Genomic DNA, 24945 nt, shown 5'->3' with positions numbered 1-24945 from the left:
GTGCTCTTTTTCCCGGGATCCCAAAGAATTTTTTTTAGAATTGACTTTGCGAGATTTGAACTCCCTTACCTTTCAACCTGCAATTGTATCTCTATGATATTGATTATACTTGGAAGAAGTTTAACAGGTGAGGGTATATAATTTGTGATTCGAATATGCTTATAGAAGTGGTATGTGTGTCCTTCTAAAGATTTGTTATAGCAAGAAACTTGACTGATATGTTTACATGCTTTATATACATGTCTTTCATACTGAGATTTATTTTCACCGGAGTTATTCGGCTGTTGTTTTGCTTGTATGTGTGCATTGCATCAGGTTGGAGCATGAGTGAGTCAGACTTGGCCTGGATAGCTCGAGATTGAGAGATTATACATGGAGATTTCGGGTTAAGAGCTAAAAATGTATATTTGATGTCAATATCATGTTTATAATGTTTTGAGAGTTGAAATAACTAGACTATAATGAATTGTATTTCATTTTTAAAATCAAGTATGAGGTTAAGATGTAATAAACACTATGTATCACCTTTGAATCATGTGTTAGATCACTCTAGAATGGATATGAGATGTTAGGAAGCTGCAAACACATCAGAAATTACCTTTGACAACAAAAGAGCAGATTTGAACCTTTTGCCCGAGCCCCTCTCGCTCGAGCGCAGCTTTTTGCCGCTCGAGTGAGTCCTTTTAATTTTTTAGGCAGAACTTGGCTCGCTCGAGAAGCAAGAAATTGCGGCTCGAGCGAAGTACAGTTCACGGGATTTTAAAAAAAAATATTCGACACGTTGCCAATTGTAAGGTTTCGCGTCGTCAAATGTCCTGGATTATTTTTTTTTAAATTAAGCGGATTAATATTCAGATTGAATATTTCTAATTACTTATGCTTAAATTGTTCATATTTAATGATTATTATAAATATGATATTAGCACCCGAGGTCCCCACATTTTAACCATTCTAAACATGATTAGATATTATAATTACTTAAAAAAAATTGGATTACTATAGATACTAAGGTATGACACAACACATTAACAATAATAGTAGAGATACGGGCTAATTCATCATATTTTGTTCTACTGTCAGGATAAAAATCTGGTCTCGTAAGATCGATCTTGCCTAGTAAAAGTACTTAGGTTCGAATTATCTCTAATTTAGAATAATACAAAACATAATTAGAACCATCTTTCATTTACGACACAGTTTGACAAGCAATTGGGAACGAGAAGCTTATACTTCTTTATGCATGCACCGAGATATTATCCTTAGGTTCATGACACACATTGTGATGATTATGGTGAGTTTTCAATGTCGTAAAAATTGTTGACCAATTACATTAGTGTTTGTTAGATAATGTCATTCGTACTACTTTGACAAATATAGAAGAAGAATACATTTCTGATTATTCAATTAGATCGCATGTGTTTATATAATTCATTGCACAATTCCTACAATCGAGTACCTAATTTTAACTCTCAAATCTGACGGTTGTTGAATATGATATTTAGTCATTGATTACACCAATTTGTAGGATGAAAAATGAATTTGAACTCCACAATTAGAAGATCATGTATGATACTAAGGTATGACACAACACTTTAACAATAGTAGTACAAATATGTCCTAACTGATCATATGTTATACTTTTCAGAATAAAAATTTGGGTTCTTAAGATCGATATTGCCTAGTGAAAGTAAATTAGGTTCAAATTATCTTTGATTTAGAATAATATCCAAAACATAATTAGAAGAATTATGGACATTTGCGGTACAATCTGACAAGCAATTGAGATCGAGAAACTTATAATTCTTTATGCATGCACCGAGATGTTATTCTTAGGTCCATAACACATGTTGTGATTATTATGGTGAGTTTTCATTGCCTTAAGAATTGTTGATCAATGACATTAGTGTTTGTCATCGAATATCACGTGCAATACTTTGGCGAATGTAGAATATGAATATATTACTCATTATTCCATGAAATCACACATGTTGATATTGTTCATCATCCAATGTTTACTATCGATTAACTGATTTTAACAAGATATGTTTACTTATGCTTAAATTGTTTAGATTTAATGATTATTATAAATATGATATTAGCACCCGAGGTCCCCACATTTTAACCATTTTAAACATGATTAGATATTATAATTACTTAAAACAAAATTGGATTACTATAGATACTAAGGTATGACACAACACATTAACAATAATAGTAGAGATACGGGCTAATTCATCATATTTTGTTCTACTGTCAGGATAAAAATTTGGTCTCGTAAGATCGATCTTGCCTAGTAAAAGTACTTAGGTTCGAATTATCTCTAATTTAGAATAATACAAAACATAATTAGAACCATCTTTCATTTACGACACAGTTTGACAAGCAATTGGGAACGAGAAGCTTATACTTCTTTATGCATGCACCGAGATATTATCCTTAGGTTCATGACACACATTGTGATGATTATGGTGAGTTTTCAATGTCGTAACAATTGTTGACCAATTACATTAGTGTTTGTTAGATAATGTCATTCGTACTACTTTGACAAATATAGAAGAAGAATACATTTCTGATTATTCAATTAGATCACATGTGTTTATATAATTCATTGCACAATTCCTACAATCGAGTACCTAATTTTAACTCTCAAATTTGACAGTTGTTGAATATGATATTTAGTCATTGATTACACCAATTTGTAGGATGAAAAATGAATTTGAACTCCACAATTAGAAGATCATGTTTGATACTAAGGTGTGACACAACACTTTAACAATAGTAGTACATATATGTCCTAACTGATCATATGTTATACTTTTCAGAATAAAAATTTGGGTTCTTAAGATCGATATTGCCTAGTGAAAGTAAATTATTTTCAAATTATCATTGATTTAGAATAATATCCAAAACATAATTAGAACAATTATGGACATTTGCGGTACAATCTGGCAAGCAATTGAGATCGAAAAACTTATAATTCTTTATGCATGCACCGAGATGTTATTCTTAGGTCCATAACACACGTTGTGATTATTATGATGAGTTTTCATTGCCTTAAGAATTGTTGATCAATGACATTAGTGTTTGTCATCTAATACCACGTGCAATACTTTGGCGAATGTAGAATATGAATATATTACTCATTATTCCATGAGATCACACATGTTGATATTGTTCAACATCCAATGTTTACTATCGATTAACTAATTTTAACTCTCAGCTTTTATAATTGTTGAATATAATATTTAGTAAAAGATCATACCAATTTATAGGATGAAACATAATTTGAACTCCACTATTAAAAGAGCATGTGTGATACTAAGGTTTGACATAACACATGAATAATAATAGTACATATGCGACCTAATTGATCATATGTTATACTTTCTAGGATAAATATTTAGGCCCCTGATCGATCTTTTCTAGTGGAAGTAAATTAGATTCGAATTGTCTCTTATTTAGAATAATCCAAAACATAATTATAACAATATTGGATATTTGCGACATAATCTGATAAAAAATTGAGAACGAGAGAGTCATTTTTTGCGCATACACCGAGATGTTATTGTTAGGTGCATAACACACATTATGACGATTATGGTGAGTTTGCATTATCATAAGAATTTTCATCCGTGCTAGTGATTTCTTCAATTTTTGATAAGTAGTTGTACTCACTTTTCGAAAAATTCTACCACAATCATCTATAATAGCACTTTAATTGGAATAAATTACATTTTAGATCATATAAATCACCAAGCCAACAATTTGAAGCGATTCACATTTTAATACAAACATAAATACATTTGATACCAAAATATTTATAGTGACACTGTTTGTTTCATATTATTAAATGTTCAATCTAATATAATTATTTATAAAAGATTTATGAATTATAATGTATTCGATACTATATTATATTAAAAAATGATGCATGATTTTTATAATCAACACCTGTATTAGTTTTTTTTATGACATACATTTATAATTTTTTTTGTTGAAATTATGGACATAACAAATGTGAGTTAAAATTTTCTTAATTCGATCAACAATATTAACATGAAAATACCGCAATGATTATTTTTTTCGAATTCTAGCCACTCATTTTATGAATCGCTTGTCTTGGAATCAAATTCTTCATTTGAAATCTTTGATGGATAAAAATACATCATTTATATCATATTCCACAATTGACTTTTTTTGGCTCAAAATAGCAAATCATCAAGAAAATATTCATGATTGCCATCAAATTTCATTTTTTTCCTGGTAAATTACAATACCAAAATTTATCAGTATATTGAACTTTATGAGTTATATCATTCAAAAAATTTTCTGTTTATGTTACTAAATTGTTTCACATTTATATCAAAAAAATTCTTCTCCATCTTCATATCTCACAAATTATATTTTCATTGATTTCATTCACACATTGAAGCTTGGTTTATTGGCATATATATATATATTTTTTCATGCAAAAATATCAGTTTAATAATGAAATAGAATACATTTCTCTTTCTAAAATTTACAGTAATATTTAAGAGTTTGAGATTTAAATTTCAAGCACCTCTAACTCTGGTTCTTCATCATAATAATCGATAACTCCAAATACGCTATTTTTAAGTGGGGTTTTAAAATGTTCGACCTTTTATATGTGATGTGAGAAGAAAGAGACAAGTAGGAAGAAAGAAAAACAAATAAAGTAAATGACATTTTGGGGTTTCTAAAAATTTTAGATGGCATTTTAGTATTTTAGTTTTTAGTAGGGAGTTGAAATATAATAAGTCTTTGTGTCGGGAGTGAGAAATGAGAAATTCTGACATAGGGACTTAGAGAAAAGTTTTGTTTGTTGTTGGAAATTTTTAGGTAATTTTTCCGTTTGACAACTTTAATTAAGTAAAATAAGAACTTAACATTGTAAATATTATTTTAAAAAATTAACTTTTAAAGCGAAAGTATATTTTTCTGTTTATTAAGTTTAAAGATAATAGAGACGCAATTGGCATTATTATATGTGGTTTTTTTTCCATTTGTAATTTATCGTGTTGAATTATACGTTGAATTATACGTTAGTTTCACTGTCTTTTTTTCCCCTAATTTTATTATTTTAAATACAAGTTTAGTCTTTTATCAATTTTCACAATTATGATATGACTCGATTTAGGTATAATAATTTTAAATTATATTACAAGTCTCAACTATTTTTTACTATCATGATATTATCATTATTTAAATATAAATCGAAATAATTATATATATAAAAAAAACATTGTACGAACAAGTCACTCGGGCGAAGAGTCACTAGTTGTAAAAATTTTGTATAATACATATCCAATTTATTACTCCGCTTTATTCCGGGTTTACTCCGTAAGTGCTTGAATTGAATATATTTGAAATCTATCGAAAACAAATAATAAAAATAATAAGTATTTGAATAGAACAATTTTAAATCCATTGATTTCAAATATATTCAATATATTTTTGTTGTATGAAGAAATAACAACATAAATTTCAAATATAATATTTTCATATTTATATGATATTTCATGTTCGTTAGGACTTAGGATAGATTTCAAGTCACCCAATAATAGATTTATTTGAAATGCATTCTACTTTATATAACTAATGTATAAATAAATAGTATATAAATTTAAAATTTAATCTATTATTTCATTGCTAACTACCAAATAAAATAGAATAAAATAAAAATCCATGATTTGATATCCTTTTATGTCCAATCGCAACCTAATTATAATTTACTTGCATTCGACTGAGAAAAAATGTTATGTAGCATGTAACAAATAGGAGCAAATAGCAACGTCTTTTCACCACCACCGGCAGTCTGGTTAAATTTGAGCTGCTCCATCATACAGTTTATTGGTGAAGAATCCATAGAAATGGAGGTAGAAGGAGTACCGCTGGATGATAAGGCGAAGAGAATGAGGGATCTGCTATCAAGCTTCTACTCCACCGATCCTTCTTCTGCATCGCTGCCGCCGCTCACTTCCTCCAGATTCGCCACCCTCGACACCATCGACACCTCTTCGTTTGACGCCGATCAGTACATGAATCTCCTCGTACGCCATCGTTAACTGATTCCACTTTCACAACTCTATCACGTCATTTATTTTCTTTTCGCTCTCCATTGGACTGCTAATTGATCAATTTTTTTTTTTTAAATTTGATTCTTGATTTGGAAGGTCTTTCCTATATACATAGTTTGTAATTGAAATTTTACGTGAATCCTAGGGTGTTTGTTCTCTAAGATTTTTCCGATTTCTCTCTTTTTTCCCCCCCGGTCAATGTGATATTTTTTTCTTTTTTATTAGATTTGATTTGTCAACTTGAATTCTTGCTCTGGAACTATTTCTCGATCAGATTAACTGATTTTGCTCTTGAGAAGGAATGGCTCAACCACTTAGAGGCTTAAATAAATGTACCTTTTATTTCGATGCGAGGTGTCCATTGGTTCTCGAGTTATGTTATTAGACAAGGTTTTTCACTAGTTGCTTCTATGTCAGTTTCATCCTAAGAAAAGTTTGTATGGATCATCAGAATTATGTGTTAGATGCCTCATCGGATGGATTAAGTTCTCGGGGTTGTATGTATGAACTTGCATAATCCTCCCTCCAGTTCCTTGAGCTAGCTTTTTGTGTGGATTTAGCCCTAAGTCCAATCTTAATATGATATCAGAGCCCAAACTCACACTTATGTGTCGAACTGCTCTTATGGGCCACTCACTAATATCTTGTATAATTCACGCTCCAGTTGTTCATTCCAGAGTGTGAGAGAGATGTGTTAGATGTCCCACATCGGTTAGATTAAGTTATTGAGAGTTGTATATTCAAACTTGGACAATCCTCCATAGTTTGGGATAGAGTCATGCTCAAGTCCATAATCTTAACATTATGTGCATTTTTTTCCTAGTCTATATAATAAAAGAAGTGGAAACGTAATTCTAGATTTATCTGAAAAATTTGTAAAACATATTGTCGGTTGAGAAGAGTTCAACGGTTAGTTCCTTTAACAAGTATATCTATTTATGTCCTTATAGAACCAAAACTATTTTTATATGTTTAATTGTAGTCAAAGGTTAAGACGGACAATTCATAGAATGCATCATGATGTTTAGGAATGAAACTAGTTAGATTATGTATTCAGACGCAATGATGTGCTGACCATGTTCGTTATAAAAGTACCAACCACATTCATACAGTCATTTTGAAGAATATGACTGACCTCAGGTGTTGTTCATTTGCATTCTCACCATAGAGTTAGACATCCAAAATCGAAATGAATTTTAGAGCTTCTGCTTTCCGGACATTATTTGTGTCTGGCTCTAATAAGATGCAAATGTAGGTACACGCCACACGGTGTTTTAGAGATTGCAAATATTTGCACTGCTGTATTAGGCAGCTTGGTTCTTGGTTGGGTGATGAATTATATACCACTTATATCATGATTCTGGCATATTCAGCAGGTCCACCCTATTAGTTTTTTTTAGAAAAGCATAAGAGATGCATTTTCATTTTTACTGTAGTTTGTTGGTAATTTTAGCCTACCTGTCTCCCTAGCTCTGGTTACGATCTTGTTTTATCATGTGCTCAAGTAATTTTTATTTTAGTAGACAAAATATGTTATGTAGCTTTACTATAGATCCATGTTCACCAAGATGGCGTTGAAGTTACCTTCTTTCTACTGGCCACTACGAACTGGAAGAAGTGAAATTAAGTTGGTTTTGTAGGTACAAAAATCAAACCTGGAAGGACTTCTTCAGAAGCATGTCGAAATGGCTGCTGAGATAAAGAATCTTGATACTGACCTGCAAATGTTAGTGTATGAGAATTACAATAAGTTCATTTGTGCAACCGATACAATAAAAAGGTACATCATCTTGTCACGAAACTTGAAAAACTTCAATGTTGTTTACTAAATGTGGAATCAACATCACAGATAAATTTTTTACTTATAAAACATGTATAAAGAGCATTGTCCAGTCATCAACATTTATTTCATTTCTTTGTGCATGTTAATCATGCCCAAACTACTCTCTGTTGACTTGTATTTTGTTATAATATGTTTAAACTTATAGTCTGCATTGTAATCTTTTAATGCCGAGTCTAATATATTAGCTGTATTTAGGATGAAAACTAATATCGTTGGCATGGAAACAAACATGGAGCTGCTTCTTGAAAAGGTGTTTGGTAAAGGATTTTATTTTGTTATGGTGAAATGCAATTACAAAGTTGACCGTAGCTTCAAAAAAGAACCGTATTTACCAAACACTTTGTAAATTTCCAGATAATGTCTGTGCAATCTAGAAGTGATGGGGTCAACACATCTCTCTATGAAAAGAGAGAACATATAGAGAAGCTGCATCGTACGCGCAATCTTCTGCGAAAACTTCAGGTGTTGAAGTGATGCATCAATTTTTTACTGCCTCTTTCTATAACTTTCCTGCTATTTAAGCTTGAAGTACAATATAATTCAGAACTAATTTTCTAACAGAGAGGTTATTAGAGTTCTAGATAAATTAATTATTGTGTTTTTCTCTGGCTCAGATGAATGGAGTCTTTTCTGTTTTCTTAGCATATATTTTTATGTTGTGCACATCCTGAAAATTTGACTTTGAGGGAGTTAAAGGGATTCCAAATTTTTGTAAACAGTTTATCTATGACCTACCTACAAGACTTGAAAAGTGTATCAAAGCAGAAGCATATTCTGATGCCGTGAAGTTCTATACTGGAGCCATGCCAATTTTCAAGGTTGGGATCCATCTCATTAATGGGCCTGGAACAATCTATTTGACGCTATGATTCTATCTATGTCTACCTGTCACTGTGAAAATGATGCACTGATCTCTCTATTCATCAATAGTTGTCCTACTTCTTACCCTTTTGTTCTTTATTTTACAAGGCATATGGAGATTCTTCTTTTCAAGACTGTAAGCAAGCATCAGAAAAGGCGGTGACTACGGTTATTAAAAACTTGCAGGCATGTCCTCGTTGCATTTTATTGTTTGGTCTTTCCACTTGGATTCAAGATGATCCATAGCTGATGCTTATTGAGGGTTAAAATATAAAATGAAAGGTCGACACATAAAAGAGATCAAGTGATTACTCTAATAGCTTCTTGCTTAATATGTAAGCATAGATATTTACCAAATAAAGACCTGTCTACCAATAAAGTAATACCAAACATAGCTTTTCTCTCCCAAAAGCATTTCTCAAAACATTTTCCAGTAGAGCTTAAAAAACACTAAAAAAATTGGGAAATCTTCCTTATTGATTAGCACATCTGATAAAAAGTTTTCTGAAGTTCTGCATTTTACATTAATATTTATTGTTTTCAGGGTAAGGTGTTCTCAGATTCTGAGTCCATACAAGCAAGGGCCGAGGCTGTCATGCTTCTTAAGCAGTTGGACTTCCCTGTATGAATTTATGTGCCTTTTTTCATTAAGAGATATTCTAACTCATCCATCGGCTATGCTAAGATTGTAACATATGGTACACTTTGTTAACTCAGTGTCTGTAGATTCTTTGCTTTTTAGTTAGTGTTGATGTGTTAATTATGTCCTACATCGGTTGGGTAAATATCTGGGAGTTTAATATATAACTTGGACAACTCTCTCCCTTGAGCTAGCTTTCGGGATTGAGTTAGATTCAAATCTCATTTCTTAACATGGTATCAGAGCCCTGACCCACCGTTATGTGTTGGACTACCTATAATTGGGTCACCCGTTAATGTCTCCACGCTCCAGCCGTTTCATTCCTGGGCGTGAGAGGGGTGTGTTGGTGCGTTAATTATGTCCCACAGTTGGGTAAATATCTGGGAGTTTAATATATAGACTTGGACAACCATCTCCCTTGAGCTAGCTTTTGGGGTTGAGTTAGGTGTCTCATTTCTTAAGCAATTACAAGAAACGGTACTTTAGTTATCACTTCTTTTGGTCTATGTTGTCAATACTCCATCCTTTTATCATTGATTATTTTACATTTTTGTTGGATAGGTTGAGACGCTGAAGGTTAAATTGTTTGAAAAGCTGGAACAGTTCCTTGTGGACCTACATTTTGAGACCAAAGAACGAGAAAATGATTCATTGGGTGTTAATTCATCTTCTAATCAGGGGAGTGCGCCCGATTCAAGTTCTGCCACTGCTCATGAGGTGATGAAAGGATGTTAGATCTCCTAATGTGTTCTCATCTCTTTCAAAAAATTTCAATGGGAAAAATGTGTAACTATTTGGATGGATACGGAATTAGAAATTTGTTTGCTGTGTTATGCTAACAGAAAATGAGTTTACTCTGTTTTTGGAAAGAGTAATTTATTCTTCAGCAGCACCGGATGAAATATTCTTCTTGTTTTCTCAGAAACTTAACCCCAGGTTTAGGTCCCAAGTGTGATATTCACTAATCACTAAATATAACTTACTATCAGGCTTCTATTCGCGAATTCACCGAAGCTATTCGTGCTTATAGAGTTATATTCTTGCATTCAGAGCAAGAGTTATCAAAACTCGCACAGGAACTTATTAAAAAGTAAGCCGGCTTGTTATTAACCAGTAACATTTTGTATATCTTTCTATCCATGTGATAAACTGGGGAAAATATTTTATACCTTCTTTTGTACTATATTTGGTGTTTCCTGAATCTTAGGCACTTTGAAGCCTTTCATCAACAAATCAAGAAGCGAGCTCACTCTGTAGATCTTTTGGCAAGCCTACGTAAGTTAACTCTTCCCAGTGCTTGCTTTATTATTAAACTTGACCACTGTAAATTCCATTTCGTGTTTCCGATTTCTGAAGCTTGTAGCTTCTCATCTTTCTGTATTGCTTGGATGAATGAACCTTTTTTCTATCAAATCATGGATGCTGCGGCGGTTAATAATTAGATTGATGCTCCGTAACTTGTATTCAAAGAGAAAGCGGAAAATATGTCCGTGGTGATGTAGAATGCAACTGTAGTAAGTCGGATTTCGGAAGTCCTTTATGAAGATGTATTATGGGATTTTACTATTTTGCCAATAAGATTGTGCATGTTTTAAGCATGATCTCGGCTTGAAGTATGAAAGGTATGATCCTATAGATTCTGCAGAGAGATGTAGAACTATGTTTTGGAAGGGAGTGAAAACCATAATCTATTTTCTTATGCATTAAGTTGCTTGTCATAATGGTCTATCGATGACTTCATTCGCTATAGCAGCATCTGCAGCTGTAGGCGCCGTCCATTTGCAGAAGGTTAAGCGGCCTCCAGAAATCGAATGTGTTCCTGCAATTACGACAGAGTGATGTGTTCCAAAATGAGTCTAAATATTTTGCTGGCATGTTTCTGATACAACCGCAAAGTGGATAAATAATGTCAATGAACTAATATTGCATCAAATAGGAAATGAAAATGGTATGTTACAAGGATTACACTGAACCAGACAAATAACAAGGAGGAAATTAAATTAATCACCCTCTCCTTGCCCCTCTCTAGAGAACTCTCAAAGTTGCAAATGATTTTTTAACTTCCACCGACGTTCTCCCTTCCCCTACTCTTTCTCCTTTTCCCACTTTTCCCCTCCTGTACATGAACTAACTGTCTCTTCCTACTTTTCTGGGTCTTGGACCTTCTTGTATGCACTTTGTAAATTAGTCTTCTTTCTCTACCCACAGCTTAAACTGGTTTCTCAGCTTCTTGTCTTGGTCTATAATTTCATTGGGCCTTCCTCCCTTTCTCTACTAATTTTCCAATTCAGTTTCTCGGATAGTCAAGATGCGTTGAGAGCTCTGTGTTGTTTTGACTTGAGATTTTTATTTTGTGCATTACATTGTATTCTGTTCGTCTTACCATATTACATCATTCTGTTGATTGGAATATAAAAGAAGCATAGCACATCATCATGTCTTTGGGTTTTGTGAATTATAAGGTTGAAAGAAAGGAGAAAAACATCCTCCTTCATGTCTTTAACTTGTCCTATTACTTGATTGTGTTTCATTGGCATGGAATTTCGATCATATAAGTTGTGAGCCAACGCCTTTCTGTTAGTCATATCTGTTCTGCTTTATCTAATCTGTTATCTGTGGACTATATGTATGGCACGGATTCCATGAGCCTTTAATTTCTTCTTTTGATCCAACATCATATTTTTCAGGTGTCATCTGGAATGATGTGCTTCTGATGGATGAAGTACTACCTGAAGCTTCTCTTCCCACATTTTCTTTGCAGGTATTATGACTCCATGTCAATACGTGAACTAAAATATAGTAGAATATTCTTTACTCTCACTCATGTAGGTGCATTGCGTTGTTGAAAGATAAGCTGATATACATATAATGCTTTCAGTCTGCCCGTGATGCTGTCAAAGAGTATATTTCAGGCACATTTAATCATCTTTTATTTGATATTTCAGGTTAGTATTATTCTATTTGTAGAAAATCGGAAACTTTGGGTCAGTAGGATTAGCGTATTGTTATGAGGCAAATGACTCATTATGTCCTGATAATGTTTTAAGCATGTTTGTTGTTTTGTAGAAGTATAAATCATTCTGGTCCTTGTGCAAATTATTATTGGGATTTTAGGATATTATTTGTACAATCCAATGATACAAGGAATTGACAAAGTAATTGATTTAAATACTCCTATAAAAAAAGGATTTAAATACCATTATACATGGGATTGTATTCACTTTCTTTTTCTTGGCCATTCTTCCCTTTGAATTAAAGTGTAAGGTATTGAGCAAGGAATGAGAAATAATAAAAATATATCCAGTATTTCTTCTCTGTTGACTTACAGAGAGAACACTTTTTCAAATGCATAGCTGAAAAATTACTTAAACAGGGTGAAATAAAACCAAAGGAGTGTCAAACATTTTCCTTTTATTAACTCTAGTAACAGAGTAAACGTTAGGTATGTAATGCATATGTATATTTTATGTTTTATGAAACTTAAATTTTAGAAATAACTTGGCATGTTATTAGGAAAGAAGTATTTTTTTAGTATTGGAACAAACTAAACACGTCTAGAAACCAATGTAATGAGTTATTCTACATAAAATTTTCTTAATAATATAGTAGGGATATTCCATAGTCTAGATGTCAGTTTAGGATGGAGTTCAGCTATCTGTCCAAATTCGAAACCTGTCCTTTACTCTTTGGGTGTCCTTAATTAACAACTGACTTCTACTACAGTACTACTGACATAGATATCTGTGTAACTTAATTTGAATTGATAACTTGGCATTGCTAATCGACAAACATTACATTTTTGTATAAACTATTGATAGAGTTGCTCTTCACAACATCAAAAAGGGTGTCTTCGCCTTTTATAAGAATCTCTGGGTTTTGCGAATATGTAAAAACATATACACAGCTTTCACCCTGTCACCACTAATTCCTGTCCCTTTCAGAAGAGAAGATCAAAATGAGATGGACGGTGTGTTTAGGAAACTAATGTGTATATATTGGGGTCCAAGGCTTTGTGCAAGAAACCTACATGCATTTTGTTTTCTGGATGGTGTTCATTATTGACTTTTCAGTTAGTTTACAAGTGTTTAAAAATCGTGACCTATATATTTTCAAATTTTTCATAATTTATAATTCTTAATACATTAGAATTTCTTGGGATGATGTCGGGTATGAGGATTACAGAATTTCATAATATATAATCTGGTAAAAGAAAGGAGTTATTGGATATCAACATGTATTCAGAACTGTGACTCATTCTTTTATTTAATAGATTCCCTGACAAAAGTCCAAGTTACTCAAAAGGAGGGAATTGAGCAAGATTATACCTTGCAGGCAGCCCTCGAGGCCAGCAAGCAGTCGGTGATCAAGGGCAGTATGAATGTCTTACGGGTAAAAGATAAAGCTATCGAACAACTTTTTTTATCATTCTGTTCTGTTTTATCATGGTCTACTCTAGAATTCTTTTTTGGTCTGAAGTAAAAAAACTATTGGGGCCTTAGACTACTCTAGAATTCTTTTTGGGGGCTGGAGTACAGAAGAGTAGATCAGATATTTGTCTTGTTATATAGAAGGACAATCCAGTTTAGTATGAAACCCAAAAGGCATATCTAGTTGAGGCTTAGTTTGCATATTTTGCTTTTTTGCTTTAGACATTGTTAAACATCACATAATGAAATGATGCTCACCAATATGTGAATTGTCATCATATTTTTGCTGCTTCATGATTATCATGTAACTTGTCTTTTAACCCAGGAGTTCCGCCAGTTACTTGGTGAAAACTCAGAATTGTTAGTGAAATTGAGAGGCCAAACAGTTGATTGGGTCCAAGAAGGGTTTCAAAATTTCTTTCTGAAATTGGACAACTATTTCCTCCTTCTCTCCGGGAAGAGGACTGAACCTAGTCAAGATGTGAATTTGGTAGAGAGAATTCCAGGTGACAAAATTGCCGCAGGGCTTGTTCTTGTGTTGGCTCAGTTATCTGTTTTCATTGAACAAAGTGCCATTCCAATAATTACTGAGGCAAGGAACTAACTCTATTGATTATTGTTTGTTCGCTCTTCTAATTTAAATGAGATTCCAATTATCTTTGAGGTCTTTGGACTTTATATAATATTCATTGCCAAGATTTCAGGAAATAGCAACTCATTTTTCTGGTGGTGGGGTGAGAAGTTCTGAATATGGTCCCGCCTTTGTACCTGCGGAAATTTGCCGCATCTTTCGGTTGGCTGCTGAAGTGTTATTGAACTTTGTAAGCTTTCTATATCCAAATTTGATTTGTGATAAATAGGTGAAATGTGAGGTCAAATTTAGTTGGTACTGATAATAAGTATGCTGGTACATTATCTGAGGAGTCTGTTCATGATGTCATCTCATAGCTTACCAAATGGCAAATGCTATAATGCCTAGTAGCAATTCTTTGATGGGATCGAGCTGATTAGCTGTTGGATGTCTAAAAATAGTATTTTGTTATGCAGTCAGTTTGGATTTATATTCTCGTTTTATAGTGTATGGTGTTGCTTGCCAAAATGTGACAAATGCCTGAAGAGTTACTTAAGGCTGGATAAAGCATGCATGTGCTTAGAATATTTTCATCTCTTACTATTTATTAAGTTTAAGGGTAATAGAGACAAAATTGGTGTCATAGTCTGGTTTGTTGTTGTTTTCCTCTCTTTTTTTAAAAAAAAATTCATCATTTGAAATTACAATTTAGTCCCTCTGGTTTTTATTTTCTTTAATTCCATTGTTTCAAATATCAATTTTTACAATTATGACATGACTCTATTTAAATATAATAATTTATTTCAAATTGCAGTATGAACCATTACTAGTTTTCACCATTATGATATAACCTATATTTGAATGTAAATTGAATTACTTGTTAAAAAAAAAACTGTGCAAGCACGCAACGCAGGTTAGGGGTCACTAGTTATAAATACTTTTCTATAGTTCTTACACACCTACCCTTTTCAGTACATAAAGGTGAGAACTGAGAAAATAACGGTACTTTTAAAGAGGAGGTTCACTGCACCAAATTGGATCAAGGTGAGTACAGTGCTCTAAATTGTGAATTTTATTTCTTTTATGGACACTTCGGTATCTCTGAAATATATATTATACTGGATTTTCTATCCTTTTTTGTAGCATAAAGAACCCAGAGAAGTGCATATGTTTGTGGATCTTCTTCTTCAGGAGGTAATATGATCACTATCTTTTTCATGTTTCGTTTTTTTTTTGCAGTTTATGACAAGTTCAGGTCATGTCAAATCTTGCGAGAGTTGGAAAATAGTTAATTTTCCATTAAAATGATCACTGTCATTCTATACCAATTTGTCAATGCTTTATGAGCCTAACTAGTTGTTCACTAATTTCATATGTTAGTTAGAAGATATAAGAAATGAAGCAACCCAAATTTTACCTCAAGGACTTAATCGGAAACATCGTCGGAATGACAGCAATGGGAGCACCACATCCTCACGCAGTAATCCTTTGAGGGATGACAGACTGGGCCACTCGAATACTCAGAAGGCTAGAAGTCAGCTTCTAGAGACCCATCTTGCAAAGTTGTTCAAACAGAAAATGGAAATTTTCACAAAAATAGAGTTCACACAGGTTGGGGAACTATTGCTTGTGCAGAAATGAGTAAAGTCAGTACACATCATGTGTGGTGATTGAATTTGCTATTATTTTTTCAGGGTTCTGTCTTAACAGAAACAGTGAAGCTTTCATTAAAGAGTTTACAAGAATTTGTACGGCTCCAGACATTTAATCGTAGTGGATTCCAGCAAATTCAGTTGGACATTCACTTCTTGAAGACCGCTTTAAAGGATATAGCTGATGATGAAGCTGCAGTAGATTTCTTGCTTGACGAGGTAAGAAATGCTTCTGGTGTAATCTTCTTCCGTCTTAAGTTGCATTTGTTTAGTCCGTCTTAAACTTGCCAGAGAGGTGACCTAGTGAAAGTGGGTGTCTTTTACTGTTTCGGTTTATTTGGTTTTTCCTGTCATTAGTGCCAGCCTAGCGTGTTTTTCAATATTCGTGCACGGAATGAGATATTGAGAATTATTAATTCTGATTGAGCAGGTTATTGTTGGAACGGCGGAACGCTGTCTTGATCCGATTCCTCTTGAACCTCCGATCTTGGACAGACTTGTGCAAGCTAAGTTGGCCAAGACTTCTGAGCAAAGCTCAGTTTCTTAAATGCGATACTCAAATCTCTTGTTTATAATCGTGTACTGAACTTTTTGTAGTTGAGATTTTATTCTCACGGGGCATTGTAGTCCAAATTTTATTCCTACAGATCATTGTAGTTGATTTGAACGAAGCGTAATCTGGAATTCTATATTTTGAATGTACTTTCTTTTGGCAGTTCAATTGTCCTCTACCCCCATCTTTCTACTTCTCTGAGAGTCTTGAATTCGTTCGGCAAGGTTGCGGTATTAAATTGAAACTAATAAATTCAAAAAGACATGATAAAACAATGTGGGAGGTGTTCCAACAGACGCCTCGTAGGATCTTCTTAACGTCGGATGGTTGTCCACCGTTTCAATTCTAAAAAAACGATTCCCTTGCTTTGTTACATCGTCTAGTCAGTCGTTAAGATTAGGGCTGTAAACGAGCCGAGTCGGCTCGCAAACTTTTTGAGCCGGCTCGAAAAAATATTCGATTCGGATTCGAATTTTTCGAACTCGAGCCGAACTCGAACTATTATACGAGCCGAACTCGAGCCTATAATATTCTGTTCGAACGTTCGCGAGCCGACTCGCGGACCTTTATATAATATACATATATAATATTTTATATAATATATATTATATATATTATATAAAATATTATATATATTATATTATGTATAGATAATATTATATAATATATTCGAACCGAACTCGAACTATCTAACGAATCGAACTCGAGCCGAAAATAAAAAAATTTCGAGCTTCGAGCCGAACTTCGAATATCTCAATTCGAACTCGAGCTCGAACACTAAAATTTTGCTATAGTTCGGCTCGGCTCAGCTCGTTTACAGCCCTAGTTTAGATTAATATATAAGATTTTTTTATTTGTTTTGATTTTAAATTTTTTTTAAAGACTAGTGGGCATATTTGGCTATTTGCTCATCAATTTTTATCAAGGAAGAATATGTCATAAATTTTGAGTTTGAATTTGATAAAGATGAATTATTGGAAAAATATTAATAATAAAAAAATTAATATTTAGGCTAAAAAGAAAAAAAAAACTACGCACGACCTGAGCGTCTAGGTGGGTAGGTGGTTGTCCGCCTACCACATTTTAGGTTTTAATTTTTTTAACTTGCATGGTTTATAAACACGAATTCTATAGTAGATTTAAAATTTTATTTTGTCGTATTTCTGTTTATTGGTGTTTTTACCCCGAGTTTGGCGCTGAAATTGCTTATTTTGATTGTATGTGCGTTTGAGTAAAAGTTAAAAGATTGAAAATTGGGGAAAAAAAGTTTGGTGTTTTTACCCCAAGTTTGGCGCTGAAATTGCTTATTTTGATTGTATGTGCGTTTGAGTAAAAGTTAAAAGATTGAAAATTGGGGAAAAAAAATCAAACTATGCGGTGCTACGTTAGAAATAATCCAAAAAATGTGGAGTAATCATAGATAACGTACAAAGTGAAGGAAAATCTTGAAAATGAACGTCCAAACTCTGTGCAAGGTCTGGAACAACATCTGGACATGAATCGATGGCACGAACCCTAGACATGCATCCGATCAACATTTGTGCATCTATTGTCCCAAAATCGAAGAACTATTGAATTTACATAGGCACAGACCTTGACCACCAATCGACGCCTCCTCATGTACCTCTACAAATGCATAAAATAGCCTTGTCCGGACCTTGATCTGAACCCGACACTGACCTTGTGCTTCATCACATTAATTTTCATATTTTGATGCGGAAAATTTGAAAATAAGGAAACATATTATTATGCTTGATTTATTTGATATCAGATGCGAATTAAGAGCTTTTAAAAGGTTTTTTTGGGGAGATATAAAAGAAAGTCGTTTTATTTAGTTTTTATGGATTTAGATCATGATAGGACCAGACAATACTATATTTAATTTATTTTTCAATAAATTAATCTTGCTTGCTTCTGGTAATTGAGTGTTGATTTAATATTGCTTGTGAATAATCTGATCAATTAGTTACATATTTGTTGATTAATCTTGAATCAAAGAAGGTCGATCAAATATAATTTCAAAAGCGTCAATCAACATATCATTAAACAAACTAAAATTAATATTTAGTTTCAGTTTTTAAGTTAAAATTGGAGTTCCGTGATAATTTAATGCATTTATACTACATTCAATTAGAAAAGTTGGACTATTAGATAGATTCATATAGGATAACTAATTCTAGAAATAGATTGATAATTAATTAAACAAATTTTACCTTGGTTATGCAAGAATTTTATAATTAATTTGATTTTAAAACGTGTTGACACAGTTGAATTTGTTATCATTGTGTGCCTTCGTCCTTTATTTGAATTTGAATATTCATTTAATCATTTAATATCGTCAGATTCAGTTTAAATTTTAGTTACTGAGGAGATCACTCGGATCCCAATCCAACTGCATTATAATTTGACCTAATCCACTTGCTATAATTCTCAAATGAAATGGTCGTTGAATGACCTATGTTATGATTAACAAGCAAGCTACCGCTAGAATGAGCATGACAGAAATGGATTTGTGTAAATTTTTGATCAAAACATATTGACAGCAAATTTTTTTTTAAAAGAGTTACACCAAGCGATGATACAACAGTCATAAGAACTTCATCTTTTGAGTCAACACCTCTGAATTATCTGGCCTATCTGCCCCGGGAATATCAGATGCGAATTCTTAATCGAGTTGAGGTGCTTTCATTCCTTTGCCTATCATTTCTTCAGTATATCTACATGCCTCAACTGATCTTCCCTGGCTTTTAAGGCCCCTAATCAAAATAATGTAAGAGTTTTCATCAGGACAAAAACCCTTCTTCTTCATCTCCTCCCACACCGCGCAACCCATTTCATAATTTCTTGAGGTGAAGTATGACTTCATCATCATGTTATAAGTATGAATACTGGGTTGAATGTTGCTCAGTATCATTTTCTTGTATATTTTAGCCGCGTCATCAGGCATATGCTGGCTTGTCATCATCTTCATCAGAGCATTGTATGTTCGCCCATCAGGTGGGCATCCTTTCTCCTGCATCTCCTTCAATAACCGGTACACCATATTCATTTTCTTTTGATTCCCCAAACCCGTCATCAAACAGGTGTACACAGCTGCATCTGGCTCACATCCAGAGTCAAGCATTTCATCCAAGTACTCCATGGCTTCCTGCACGTTGCCACGTTTGCAAAGATCCTTGATCAAGACTGTATAGCTCCTCACACTGGGATATGGGCCCCTAGATTTCATCACTCCAAACAACTCCATTGCATGGGACCTTTTCTTATTTCTCAACAACCCTTCAAGCATTATGTTGTGGGCAACAATATCAGGCTTGAAACCATTGTCAATCATCCCATTCCACGTCCTCCCGGCCTCCATCAAATTATTCACCCTGCACCAACCATGGAGCAAAACAGTATAAGTACATAAATTGGGGGTGAACCTATGCTCCAGCTTCTCGAACAAAACCTGAGCTTCTTTCCCAAGTTTCGCCCTCCCTAACGCATCCAACAAACAATTGATCATCTCTGCATCAACTTTAAAGTTCAACTTTTTCATCAAATCAAGAATTCCAACAGCCTTCTTCCCCTCCTTGGCAGCAGCAAAAGCTATTATACAAATGGTAAAAGTCTGTATTGTGAGCAAACCCTTGTCACCCATCTCTTCAAGAACCGACACCATGGTCTCAAATTGCCTACCCTTTCCAAGAATACTAAGCATCACATTGTAAGTGCTCGAATTATGAGCAAATCCACGCCTCTCGCACGCCCAGCAAAAAAACCGAAATGCAGGTTTTCTAGCGTGCTTAAACCTCTCCAACACACGCAACACCAATTCATGACTCAAATCAACCCCACATTCATCCAAAACAGTCTCCATATTCCGATCAAAGGCAAAGGTTTCCTCCATCACCTTACACACCCTTTCCACCTCAACATTTATTTTCCCATCAACGAGGTACAACTCATTTTCGTTATCATCGCTCTCAAATTTAGAATTCGAACAGTGGGATCTAAACTTATTCAAACAACATAATAATAAAGGCTTAGGCTTGGGCTTGGAGCGAAGCATAAAATCTTGCTTCTGAACTAACGGCAAGCCTTCTTGAAGAGTAAAGAGTGAAGAGGCGTGTGACAATATAAATGGAATTTGATAATGAGAACAATAAAAGCGACTAGGAGTAAAAGAATGAGGCAAAACACACATGGGCAGAGAACTACTATTAGCTTGCTTTCCTTGCATTCCTCGTCCTCTCGCATCCTCCGAGGTTTGTCTCTGCCTGAGAAGGAAGAATCCGCCATTTCTAAAGGTGCCCCGCCTGAAAAAATCTGACAATTTGGAAAGTGATGATCTTTTTGAACTACTCAAATGAAAAGACATTGGGCTTCCATTAATATGTGTTGAGAAAAACAAAACAAAACAAAAACCCAAGGAAGAAAGAGTGAGATGGTATACAGAAGTGAAGTGAAATCTGAGCAAACAGCAGTGGGTGGACTGCGGGTGGGGATGGTGGTGGTGCCTTGGTGGGTCTTACCCAGTAGTAATAGGGTAGGATGGTTATAGTATCAAATCAATTCGGAGACTTCCGGGGTTGGAATTAGGGGTTTGAAAAGTTCCCCAAATCAAAACCCTCCCTCAATCTCATTATATTTATGTCACGAAAAAATCTCAATCAGATCTTTTCCTTACCCATATTATCGGGATTTTTCTCATCTCGATTGATATCGAAAGATGGATCGGGAATAAAATTTTATTTCAACACGGAATTCTCGACTCAACCTAAAATAATATTATAATATATTTTGGCATCGTTTGGTTTGAGTGATAGGATAAGTAATCCATAGATAATTAATATAATCTAAATTAAAAATAAATAAAAAAAATAGTTAATACATTATATGATTCGTTTGATTTGAGTGATATGATAAGTAATCCATAGATAATTAATATAATCTAAATTAAAAATAAATAAAAAAAATAGTTAATACATTATATGATTTGATGGATAGATTATAATTTATTTGATTTAATTGATGTAAAATTATTAATTAATAAATAGATAAATAATATGACGAAAATAAGGCAAAATTGATTGAGATAAGTTATACATAAATTAATAATACATCAAACCAAACAATGCCTTTATTGATAATTTCAGTAATAGATTGGGTTAAAATATATTATTGTGTTTCAACTCATGTAACAATTAATTATGAACTTAATTCGCATAATTGTTTATTGTTAAAACGATCGAATAGTAGAATCACGAAATGAAATTTTATTTTTGTGTATTATTTAAAATATTAAATTAATAATTTAATTATTTCATATTTATAATTATCTAATTATAACAAATATGTAGAATAAAATATGACAATCTATTTAAACAAAGTTATCTAGTAATTTGTATCCGAATATTTTATCAATAATCATCTGTTGCACAATACTGACAAACTTTTGAAGCATGATCCAAAATATTTTAATATAAAATATGCTTTAAGTTGAATATTTATTTTTTTATTTAGAAATATAATCTAAATAGTATTTTTTTGAAAATAAAATAATCAATATTTTTTTTTGTTTTTTCAACAAAATCTTGAAAATAAAAAAAATCAAGATTTCATCTCCTTATCCGATGGGATCCCGAATATTCGGGTTCAGAAATGTGTCCGGGACGGGATCGAGAGAAAAATAGTTTCTTGATTCTTTTCGAGACGAAAATTGGGTAGGAGGGTATGGAAAATATTTAGCAAAATAGGTTTCTCTTCTATATTTTCAATACTTTCTTCGACTAATCTGTAGCACATAACTTATCTAGTAGTTTGCAGGTTATTGCGTTAGTTCATTTTTATCTAATACACATCGAAAGATAGCGATTGCTTTTCTTGAATTCCACGTCCTCTCGCATCCTCCAAGGTCTGTCTGTGAGCGATAAGGAAGAATCCGCCATTATTCATTTATTTTTCATTTAAATAAAATAATTTATCAACTTTATTTTATAACGCTTACTTCGTAACGACAATTACAATTAATTTAAAAAGCTAAATTTATTTTAATAAAATATAAAATAAATGATACAACATATACAACAACACAAATTTTTGAAAATTAACTTGTATAATTAATTTAATATTAAATTTTTATTCAACAACAAACGGTAATACAACAATACGAGTGTTTGACAAATTAGAAATTAAATTAATGAAATAAATTACTTCTTCACTAATTACAATGACATGTTTCTCAAATGTGTTCAACCAGTTCGTGACAAAGCTGATGATGCACCTGACTATCATGTAACTCGGAATTTTTTCGAAGGTATTCACTATATTCTGGGGTTGAACCCTGATTTGCAATAAATGTATCTCGTTCCTCATGATCCCAGATCGATATTGCATGACCCTCGTTTTTAACAATCATGTTGTGCAAAACAATGCATGTGTACATGATTTCTTTGCATTTATCCATGAACCAATGTCGCCATGCACCTCTTATAATTGCTTAGAAAGTTTGAAACACCACAAATGCTCGTTCGACATCTTTTCTTGCGGCCTCCTGTCTTTTCTTAAATTTAATTCTTCTCGGATCTTGGGGACAATAAAAACTCTTCACGAAAGTGGACCATTTTGGGTATATAGCATATGCTAGGTAATATCCTTTTGTATATTTTGTACCGTTCACAATAAAATTAACCTCTGGTGCATTTTTTTTCTCAAAATTTCATTAACAAGAGATGATTCATTAAGCACATTAATGTCATTAAGAGACCCAACGAATCCAAAAAACGCATGACATATCCATAAGTCAGTAGATGCGACTGTCTCAAGCACAATTATTGGGTAGCCATGATCGCCTCGTGCGTTTTGGGCTCTCCACGCAACCAGATAATTTTTTCATGTCCAATGCATACAATCAAGGCTTCTTAACATGCCAGGAAAATCGTGTCTTTGCTCATGCATCTAAAGCAAATGAGCGATATGAGTTTCATTAGGTTTTCTCAAATACGTACCTCCATATATTTGCACCATGTATTGGCGAAAATTGGACAAGCATTCAAGGTTAGTTATTTCAATCATCTGCAGGTACTCATCCAATTGGTCTATTGGGCTTCCATAAGCTAGTTGACAGATAGCAACTGTGCATTTTTGAAGTGGCGATAATCCTTTTCTTCTGCCGCATCTTCCCTTCATTTGCAATATCCTACCGGATCATTTTCCAAATCATTGACTATGCACAAAAATAACTCTTTTCCAATTCGGAATCATCTTCGGAACATTTCATCATTATACATTGGCTCAACAATGAAATAATCATTGAAGAATTGAGTATGTCCAACTGCATGTTCTCTATTAATTGACTTTTTTTTGCTACTCCCATGAGAACTTTCCATCAGTTCAACTAATATATGATGTTGATGCAGTACCATTATAAATAATTCTTCACCAGGATCCGGTGTTGAGATGGAAAATAATAGATATAGTATGAAAAATTATGAAAATGAAGAAATAAAATGTTGTATTAGATGATTTTTTAAAAAAAAAGAAAAAAAGATTTTTTTTTTACAATGGCTAAAGGTTAATGAGATCCTAACACATGGGTAATACCCAAATCATGTATCCAATGACTCGTATTTTTACACATAAGCGTAATTAAAAAAAAATAATAATAACAAAAACAATTTGTTGTCCACTCACTGCAGCTTCTCACGCATGCGAATTGCTCAAGGGCAGAGCTTACTCAGGCCCAGTGTGGGCCCAAAAAAATAAGGAAATGTATAGGTCTAGTTAGATACCAGTCCACGTTAGGTAAATTTTTTTTAAAAAAAATTTTGAATTCCACTACACATTTGGCCTGATCCAAATTCTATTTTTCTTAATTCCAATTCTTTGCACTAATCTTCTTCTGTGATGACTCACTTATTTTTCTAAATTCATCGAGCTGGGACCTTTCTGTCGGCCGCTGTTCTCATCCTTCAAAGATCGTTGTCCGACCAGTGATGCCCATCACTTTTCTGCTTTTATTCTAGATTGGTCTCCTTCTTTAGGTATGAAAACATGTAAATAAGCTAATAAATTAATAATTTTGTTTGTAATGAGATATTAGGTTTCAAATTGAACTTCTTATCTATTGTTTAATTGACATTTTAATTATATATAAATTATATACTAAAAATATGTGTGAATGGAGGAATGAGAATGAATGAATAATCCACGTCAGGGCCATTGACAATTTAATATTCTTGTTTTTTTCGGATACAATCGGTTTTTTTTTAATTTTTATACATAATTATTGGGTTTTTTTGTTGAAACATTACTGG

The 24945-nt window shown here is 33.2% G+C and overlaps 2 protein-coding genes across 3 annotated transcripts; one reads left to right on the top strand and one right to left on the bottom strand.

Moving 5' to 3' along the window:
- The first annotated feature begins 5775 nt into the window (after positions 1 to 5775).
- LOC140879658 (vacuolar protein sorting-associated protein 51 homolog) lies at positions 5776 to 16807 on the top strand. Of its 2 annotated transcripts, XM_073283473.1 has the most exons (20): positions 5776 to 6071; positions 7739 to 7878; positions 8137 to 8191; positions 8296 to 8403; positions 8661 to 8759; positions 8911 to 8988; positions 9347 to 9424; positions 10004 to 10159; positions 10432 to 10532; positions 10650 to 10717; positions 12130 to 12203; positions 12321 to 12387; positions 13713 to 13831; positions 14195 to 14461; positions 14574 to 14690; positions 15413 to 15484; positions 15584 to 15634; positions 15821 to 16051; positions 16135 to 16311; positions 16523 to 16807. In XM_073283473.1, exons 1-20 carry the CDS (start codon positions 5892 to 5894, stop codon positions 16637 to 16639), a joined length of 2355 nt encoding a protein of 784 aa, XP_073139574.1. In that variant the 5' UTR covers positions 5776 to 5891; the 3' UTR covers positions 16640 to 16807. The 2 variants fall into 2 exon arrangements, with proteins under 2 accessions (XP_073139574.1, XP_073139575.1); XM_073283474.1 differs by lacking the exon at positions 5776 to 6071 and having other exon boundaries at positions 7801 to 7878; positions 8137 to 8198.
- A 2401-nt stretch (positions 16808 to 19208) lies between these two features.
- LOC140879659 (uncharacterized) lies at positions 19209 to 21222 on the bottom strand. The gene has a single exon (XM_073283475.1). It carries the CDS (start codon positions 21006 to 21008, stop codon positions 19311 to 19313), a length of 1698 nt encoding a protein of 565 aa, XP_073139576.1. The 5' UTR covers positions 21009 to 21222; the 3' UTR covers positions 19209 to 19310.
- Between the last annotated feature and the right edge of the window lie 3723 nt (positions 21223 to 24945).

The sequence above is a fragment of the Henckelia pumila genome, chromosome 2 (genome assembly GCF_033568475.1).
Source record: "Henckelia pumila isolate YLH828 chromosome 2, ASM3356847v2, whole genome shotgun sequence".
NCBI lineage: Eukaryota > Viridiplantae > Streptophyta > Magnoliopsida > Lamiales > Gesneriaceae > Henckelia > Henckelia pumila.
The sequence above is the reverse complement of the archived record's forward strand: the minus strand, read 5'-3'. Positions and strand labels throughout refer to the sequence as shown.

Bases quoted from the DNA above. Each gene is read 5' to 3' on its own strand.
- LOC140879658 (XM_073283473.1), top strand. From the start codon at position 5,892: ATGGAGGTAGAAGGAGTACCGCTGGATGATAAGGCGAAGAGAATGAGG. The intron at 9,425-10,003 runs GTATGAATTTAT...TTTGTTGGATAG, and splicing joins TTAAGCAGTTGGACTTCCCT to GTTGAGACGCTGAAGGTTAA. The intron at 10,533-10,649 runs GTAAGCCGGCTT...CCTGAATCTTAG, and splicing joins GCACAGGAACTTATTAAAAA to GCACTTTGAAGCCTTTCATC.
- LOC140879659 (XM_073283475.1), bottom strand. From the start codon at position 21,008: ATGTCTTTTCATTTGAGTAGTTCAAAAAGATCATCACTTTCCAAATTG.